Source organism: Suncus etruscus, chromosome 1 (assembly GCF_024139225.1).
Source record: "Suncus etruscus isolate mSunEtr1 chromosome 1, mSunEtr1.pri.cur, whole genome shotgun sequence".
NCBI lineage: Eukaryota > Metazoa > Chordata > Mammalia > Eulipotyphla > Soricidae > Suncus > Suncus etruscus.
This window is the reverse complement of record NC_064848.1, coordinates 121,184,562-121,193,239: the sequence shown is the minus strand read 5'-3', so window position 1 is coordinate 121,193,239 and position 8,678 is coordinate 121,184,562. Positions and strand designations below refer to the sequence as shown.

Below are 8,678 nucleotides of genomic sequence, written 5' to 3'. Positions count from 1 at the left end.
AGTAACTCCTGGTTCCAGAAATCACTCCTGACAGGCTTGGGGAGACCATATGGGATGCTGGGAATCGAACCACCATCTGTCCTGGGTTTGCTGTGTGCAAGGCAAATGCTCTACTGCTGTGCTATCTCTCTGGTTTGGTTTTGTTTTGACTTTTTTTCACACCTAGCAATGCTCAGGGGTTACTTCTGGCTCTGTGCTCAGAAATCGCCCCTGCCAGGAATCAAACCACTGTCTCCTGGGTTGGCCACTTACAAGGCAAATGCCCTATTGCTGTGCTATCTCTCTGGCCCCAGTTTTTTTTTTTTTTTTTTGGTGGCCCCCATATTTTTAATAGGAAAATAAAAGAATGTTCTGAAGGAGGCCTCTTGAAAACCTTACACCAGGAACTGAAGTGATAGTACAGTGGGGTAGGGCATTTGCCTTGTACACAGCTGACTCAGATTCAATGCCAGGAATCCTCTATGTTTCCCCAAGTCCACTAGGAGTAATTTCTGAACAGAGTCAGGAGTAATTCCTGAGTATTGTTAGGTTTGGCTCAAAATTCAAAACCCAGACCAAACAGAACCTTACACCAAACCCACAAAGCTCAATTTCTATTGTTTCCTTTCTCTCAGGATAGCCTCTGGCATGTACCTGAGAAGATCATCCCAATATGTAAGATTATCTGAACTTTCTACTACTTTTTAATGTGGAGTGAGATTTGGGTAACTGTGAGATAGGAAAGAAGAGGTATAATATGGGAAGAGTTGAGAAAAGCATAGAAGATAACATTAAAACTCTTTAAGAGCATATAGTTGCACACTCTAGTGTGGAGCACTTAACAAACAGTCTGACAACTCCCAAATTCCAGGAAAATGAGCAGCCTCAGTGGTTATCATTAACATTCCTTAGCTTCTCCAGAGGTTATACCACAATTCGAACTGTTTCCTAAAGTGAATACAGAATCACAGAATCAGGGAGCAGGCAGTTTTTAGCACGATTCTATGTGTCTTTAAATTTAAAGTAATACCAATTCCAACTTCATCAAAGGAATATGCCAGTCTTAATAAATATATAATTCAAAAAGAACAGAAAATTCTGTGAGGTAATTATTACATCATTATTTATGTAATGTTAAAAATTTTAAATCATTGCAAATGTTGAATTGATTGCACATATAATCAAACCAATATTACACTGCTACTACATATCAGAATTAAAATTAAAATACCAGACTTTCCTAAGATAAGATTAAGTCTTTCCATTGGCATGTACCATACATAGGACTAGATTTAAACATTAATGTTGCAAATAAGATAGCAATCAGGGGTATACTAGAAAGCCACAGAGATGATGGAAGACAAATATAAAGCAGTTTCAATTAGTGTTCCAGTTATTATAGAAGAATCTTTTCTTTGAAAAAAATGTCATTATCTAAAAATAGTGAAAAAAAATTCCGTGAGAAATTGCTGAAAACTTGTGGCTGGAGTACAGTGGGTAGTGTGCTTGCCTTGTATATAGCTGTGTTGGTTTGATCCCCAGAAACCCAGATAATTCCCCAAGCCCTGCCAGAACCCTGAACCTACAACCAGAAGTGAGCCTTGAGCACTGCCAGGTTTGCCCATCCCCCCCAAAGCTGGAAACTCCAAGTGAAAACTACATGTTAAAATGCAAAGTATAATTATATCTGACAGAATATTATCTTCATGATGATATTCTGCATTTTCAAGCTTGTAAGCAAATTCCCACAAACATAAAGCATCTACTCTTAACATCTAGTTAAAATTTTTTGCTTATGGCCAGAGTAATAGCACAGGAGGTAGGGTGCTTGCTTTACACGCGGCCGGTCCAGTTTGATCCTTGGCATCCCACATATGGTATCTTGAGCCTGCCAGGAGTGATTTCTGAGCACAGAGCCATGAGGAACCCTGAGTTCTGCCAGGTATGGCCCAAAAACCAAAAAAATTTTTTTCTGCATAGATTAGCAGTCATTCTAAGTTCTTTGAATCATTTCAAACTGATTCTAACTATTGAGATATTAAGTGTTACAATATGCAATACATAAGAGTTAAAATATGACAGCTCTTGCCCTCAGGATGTCCACAGTCTACTGGGCTATAACAGAGTTATCAAGAAATGTGGTTGTTGAAAAAAGTGAGAATGGTGATTTGGGAAGGGAAGCAAGGTGACTGAAGGAAGATGAGACTGAGAAAGTAGGTTAAAACTTCAAATGCCAGTCTCAATATAAAATTATAGGCATACTAGAGTTACACTGAAGACATGAAGAAGCATAAATACACTTATATTTCAGAATGTGGATTGGAGGTGGGGCGGAAGTCAAAAGTCAATGAGAGGGGCCAGAGATAAAGTACAGCAGGTAAGGTGCTTTCCTTGCATACAGCTAATCCGGATTTGGTCTCTAGCACCCCATATAGTTTCCCAAGAAATGCCAGGATTGATTCCTGAGCATCAACAGTTGTGACCCAAAACTAAAAAATAAAAGTCAATGAGATACACAGGAATGTTTTGCAATTTAAAGGAGGCAAGAATTTAGTTCTGGTCAAGCATTTATGAAACACTGTAATGTGCTGACAGCATGGTGAAGCAGAAACAAGTATGAAATTTTGGTTTCCTAGAGTACGTTTGGAGAGTGAGAACTCAGGTCATTCAACAGAATATACATGCTACTAGAAAATAATAAAAGAGGGTTATGACATGAAGTGAAGGAACAAGGAGATAGTCAAGGTTATACAAGGTACAGAAAAACTAGAAATAAGTGATAATGATCTGAGGGTATGACAAACACAAAACATCTTGTTAAGCTCTTAATTAAAGTATGATTCCATTGAACAGAATAGTAAATAGAAGATGGAGGAGTTGACATTATCTGCTACCCCACTTTTTTCTAGAGACACCGCAAATGAGAAAATAAGGTCTCTAGAAAAAGAACTATGGATCTGATAGCATAAGGGTGATCATCATCTATTGAGCATACATTTGCAAGGAAAAGAACCGATTCTGTCAAAATAGTACAATATGGAAGCATAGGTTAATATCATCAGAAATTGGTTCTATAGCAATAAGTTCCCCAAAGTGTTGATGTAAGTTACAGATATATCCTCTTCTTACTTAAGTAAAAACAGCAAAAGAAAAGAGATAAACACAACCTGGAGTATGGAAAATGTTGATCTATTTACTATCTGTTTGATTTTAGGGCAAAAGGGGAAATCTCACCCACTGTTCAAATACTTGGAAAGCAAACTGTCAAGAAAAGCAGAATCTTTCTCTGAAAGATGGAGCCCCAGAAGTGTGGCAACAATGGCCTCAGAGAGGGTATAGTGCTTCCTTTATATATCCAGTAGCTCATTTTAGTGAAAATCTTAAGAGAGATGAGATGATGCCTATAAAAAGATACTCCATTCTACTCTGTCCTAGGGTATTAAACACACATAGATATTTTAAGTTGAGTCAGAAGAAAACGTCTAAAGGGGCAGTTTTCAGAAAATTATTTTACTGGGAAACACATACTAAGTGACTGCTTAACAAATGACATAAATAGACTTTTAATATAATTATTTCCAACCAAAATTTGTAGCACATTTAGAAGGCTTTAAAAAGGAACTGGGAAAACTCACCAAATGACACTTAGGGGATTTTTAATGGCAACTCTACCTATTAAGAATGACATAAAAATCAATCATGAAGTTCTCCAATTGACTGCTACAAATTAGTGACAATGCTGATGCAGGGTAAATAACTGTTTAGTGTTATAGCTTTTGCAAATTCACATTTGCTTAATTATAAATACTTCTGTCAAAAATAAATTGGAACAGAAGGGCTACAATGGTAGTACAATGGGTAGGGGGCTTGCTTTACAAATGCTGCTGACCTGTTTTTTTAATTACTATATCTTTATTTAAACACCTTGATTACAAATATGATTGTAGTTGGGTTTAGTCATGTAAAGAATACCCACCTGCACTGCTGCATCTTTCCTATCACCAATGTCCCAAATCTTTCTCCTCCCCACTCTACCCCCACCTGTACTCTAGACAGGCATTCCACTTCCCTCATTCATTCACATTGCTATGATAGTTCTCAGTGTAGTTATTTCTCAAACTGCACTCATCACTCTTTGTGGTGAGCTGGACCTTCCAGACCTCCTTTGTCTCTGAGAATTAGCCAAGCCCACCATAAGTGATCCTTTGGAGTAGAACAAGCAGTAAGTTCTGAGTATTGTTGGATGTGATCTCCAAACAAGTACAAACTATTGGAACATCAAATTAAGTTTTCTGAGGCTGGAGTGATAGTGCAGTGGTAGGGCATTTGCCTTGCAATGCAGCAGACCCAAGACAGACCTAGGTTTGATCCTTGGCGTCCCATATGGAGCAATTTCTGAGCTCATAGCCAGGAGAAACCCCTGAGCACCACTGGATGTGGCCCAAAAATCAAAAAACAAAAAACAAACAAACAAAAAGGCTTATTGCTCCTAGACTAATAATTTCTTCACATTTGGTCAATATATTTACTACCTGTAAGTATATTTAATTCTATGACAAGACACTTTCATATATTACTGATACAAAGGCATATTAAATATCAAAATGTATAACCTTTGACACAATAGTTCTTCAAGATATTCACACACCCTAGTGAGCAAGAAAAGGCAATAAATCATTGCACACAACACTGTTGAAAGATCCAAATCATACTGTATGTTCATAAATGAGGCAAAATTAAAATCTGGATATCCACATTATGGAATAGAATGGGCTCAGTCCCTTGAAAAAAAAAAAGAGGATGTAAATGTACAGAAATGTCTATAATAGATCATTGGGGGAATGAAGATTGCAAATATCTGAGCTTAAATCTAAGCGATCCGGGGCCGGAGAGATAGCACAGCAGTAAGGAGTTTGCCTTAGACACAGAATGATGATGGTTCGAATCCCAACTTCTCATATGGTCCTGTGAGCTTGCCAGGAGCGATTTCTGAGCATAGAGCCAGGAGTAACCCCTGAATAACCAAAAAAAATTTAAAAAAGAAAAAAAATCTAAGTGATCCTTTTTTGGACCACAGAGGGCTTGGAAATTAGGAGTGTGCACTTGGGCTCAGGGAGGCCATGAAGTGCTAGGGTTAGAGTCCCAGTTTTCCCATACAAAGCTCTTTTGAAGATCTCCTTAGACTCAGGCTTATCCACTTAAATTAAAAAATAGCATGAACGGGGCCGGGCGGTGGCGCTGGAGGTAAGGTGCCTGCCTTGCCTGCGCTAACCTAGGACGGACCGCGGTTCGATCCCCCGGCGTCCCATATGGTCCCCCAAGCCGGGAGCGACTTCTGAGCGCATAGCCAGGAGTAACCCCTGAGCGTCACCGGGTGTGGCCCAAAAACCAAAAAAAAAAAAAAAATAGCATGAAGGGGGGCTGGGGCGGTGGCGCTAGAGGTAAGGTGTCTGCCTTGCCAGCGCTAGCCTAGGACGAAGAGCGGTTCGATCCCTGGCATCCTATATAGTCCCCCAAGCCAGGAGCGACTTCTGACTTCTGAGCACATAGCCAGGAGTAACCCCTGAGCATTACCGGGTGTGGCCCAAAAACCAAAAAAAAAAAAAAAAAATAGCATGAAGGTAGGATGTTTGCTTTGCATGCAGAAGGATGGTGGTTCAAGTCCCGGCATCCCATATGGTCCCCCGAGCCTGCCAGGAGTGATTTTTGAGCATAGAGCTAGGAGTAAACCCTGAGCGCTGCTGAGTGTCACCCAAGAAACAAAACAAAACAAAACAAAACAAAAAATAGTATTATGGGCCAGAGTAACAGTACAGCAGGTAGGGCATTTACCTTGCTTGCTGTCAACCTGGTTTGACTCTTGTATTCCATATGGTCCCTGAGTATTGCAAGGAGTAATTCCTAAGAGCAGAGCTTCAAATAACCCTTGAGCATTTTTAGATGTGGCTCCAAAACAAAACAAAAGAAGAAATAACTGATATGTGAAATATAGATATGTGAAAAACAGGAATATGTGAGCAAAAGTACCCACCTATCAAATCGTTAAAATTTATGACTTTGTGAGCTGTGTGTGCTGGGCCAATTCTTCAGTTTACCTTATTCATTTTGGAATGTTTTGAAGTATTTATAATAAAAAAATTTTCTTAATTTTAAAATAATCATTTAAAATATTCTACAATATTTTTGAAAGAAATATTGAATTTTTTTTAATTAAATAATCTACAGATTTTTTTTTTTTACCAGAGTTCACTTTTAAGTCAAAGTCTAGAAAACATTAATAGTTTGTTATCATGAGGAAAGTGCCAACCATATAGACAACCCCAGCATGAACTGATTGGGGTGTGTGTATAATTTATTTTAAGTCATATACATGTCTAAGATTTTATTTTTGGAGTGGTAGGGAAAGAAGACACACTAAGTTAGAGGTCCTCACACTATGGCCATAAATGAGGACATTTATCAGGCCCGCCAGGTGTTTTTGCCAATGTCTGTCCTGCTTAGCAGCTGACTGAACCCAGGCCTGCAGTGTTTATGTGTGGGATGTGTGTCCACTCTCCAGTTCCTCTCCTTCTTTCTGTCTCTAGACTCCTCCTCAGTCTCAGGCAGGGTTCCTCAAACTATGGTCTACCAAAATAGTTCAATTGTTCCCATTGAAATACTGGTAAGTTTGTTGATTTATCTTTACTTGTTCTTTATTTTAAATATTGTATTTATTCCCTGCCCCCCCCCCCATTTTTTTTTTACTTTAAAATAAGATATATGCAGTGTGTATAGGAATGTGTTCATAGATTTTTTTTCTTTTCCTTTTTCTTTCTTTTTTTCTTTTAGTTTTTGGGCCACACCCGGCGGCGCTCAGGGGTTACCCTGGTTCTGCTCAGAAATCTCTCTTGGCAGGCACGGGGGACCATATGGGATGCCAGGATTCAAACCACCGTCTGTCCTGGGTTGGCGGCCTGCAAAGCAAATGCCCTACCGCTGTGCTCTCAGCCCCTCTTTTAATTAAAATCTGGCCTTCCAACGATCTAAGGGACAATGAACTTGCTCCCTGTTTAAAATTTTTGAGGACCCCTGCATTAAGTGGTACTCAGGGAGTATACTTCTGGCTCTATGCTCCAGGAACACCTCTGGTGCTGAAATTTGGGGTTCTGGGGACTAACCCCTGATCAGCCCTGTGCAGTGCAAAGGAAGCACCCTGCCTGCTATCTCTTCGACCCGAATAATTTCTTGAATATAGGTTTTGCAACCTAAGTTCCATTGGTGGAACTAGAGAAGAAATTACCCTTTATTTTTGTAAGAAAAAGATAAAACATTTAAGAAGAAAAGTCCACTTAACAGTGAAAGCAAAAAAAACAAAAACAAAAACAAAAAAACAAAAACCTCCCAAAAGATAAAACAACAACAACAACAACAACAACAACAAAACTCAACAAGAATTGAGGATAAGCCTCAAACACCAGCCATGAGACAAAGATATCCTATTGTGCTAACTTATGGTACATAAGTTAAGTACATAAGTGTGTACATAGCACACAACGGGTAGGACAAGGGCAATGAGTGAAAGAATGGGGTTAGGGATTTGAAAGCCAATTCTCACACACTTTTAAAATTTGGGTTTTGTTGTCTGCAGCGGATTAGTAGACAATTTAAAAGTCAAATAGTAGGGAATCAGTTTTGATGATTTTTATAACTTCCTGCAAGCCTGGGGTTTTTTGATCATTCCTTTCTAACTCCTGTCTCTAAAGAACAGCCTGGGACAGGTTCGTCGGAGATCCTTGGAGGCGGAGAGGAAACTACACAACTTTCCAGTCGGTAGACGCCCCAGGCAGCAAGAAGAGCGACCAGCCAGCACCTGGGAACTTAACCCCAACACCCCAAAAAACAGACCCCGGAGAATACAACCCTCCTACCTAGGCGGAAGCAAGGTGCTGTTGTGGAGAAAACCAGCTGGTCCTCTCGGAGAATCCCGAACACCGCACTCATTCCACGGCGATCACAAAGAGAACAGACGCCCGGGGAGGCCCCTCTCACTTTCTCTTCCCTCGGTCCAGGGCCAGGTCGGTGGTCTCTAACCCGACTCCTCTCCCACCATTTCTTTCTCCCTTAGCCAGGTCCGGGCCAAGTAGCTCAGTCAGAGCTAAAAGGCTCTAGGGGTCAGCTTGGTGTTTAACTGAACCCCAGTGGAGGAGGAATGAAGGCAAACACATGTTCGACTCCCCGGCATCCTACTTACCTTCATAACTGGCACCCCCAGCTCCCAGACGGCTGCAATCACCAGAGTCTACTTTAGCATCCCTCCAGGTCCTGGGAGCAGCCATGACTTGAGGAAGCGTAAAAGGGGAGGGCGCAAGAGGCGGGGCCAACGCTAAGTCTAGAACCAATCAAAACTTTCCCGGAGGCCAAAATTCTCCTCCAGGAGGCGTTTCCTCTACTTCCCCGCCCAGTCGTCCTTCTACGGACCAATCGTATGTAGACACAGACCTCCAATCCCCGCCCCTACCGCGAATGCCCCGCCCCGTTCTGAGCTGGAGCGAGACTTCCCCCCCTCCCTCTCTCTTCTCGTCCGGAACTACACTTCCCAGAATGCCGCGCGATGTGTCAGGCCCGGGGAAGGCTGCAAGAGTCGCTGGCGGGCGGGGTGGACCGCCCGAGAGTGCCCCGGCGTGTTGGCTTAGTTCAGTGAATCAGAACAATGACTGCAC

The 8,678-nt window shown here is 41.1% G+C and overlaps 1 protein-coding gene across 1 annotated transcript in view; it reads right to left on the bottom strand.

Annotated features, from left to right (window-relative positions):
• ZNF277 (zinc finger protein 277) overlaps positions 1–8,294 on the bottom strand; it is a 101,534-nt gene extending 93,240 nt beyond the window's left edge. Inside the window, exon 1 of the mRNA XM_049778315.1 lies at positions 8,210–8,294. Coding sequence (XP_049634272.1) covers positions 8,210–8,294 — 85 coding nt within the window. The remainder of the gene's footprint in view (positions 1–8,209) is intronic.
• Between the last annotated feature and the right edge of the window lie 384 nt (positions 8,295–8,678).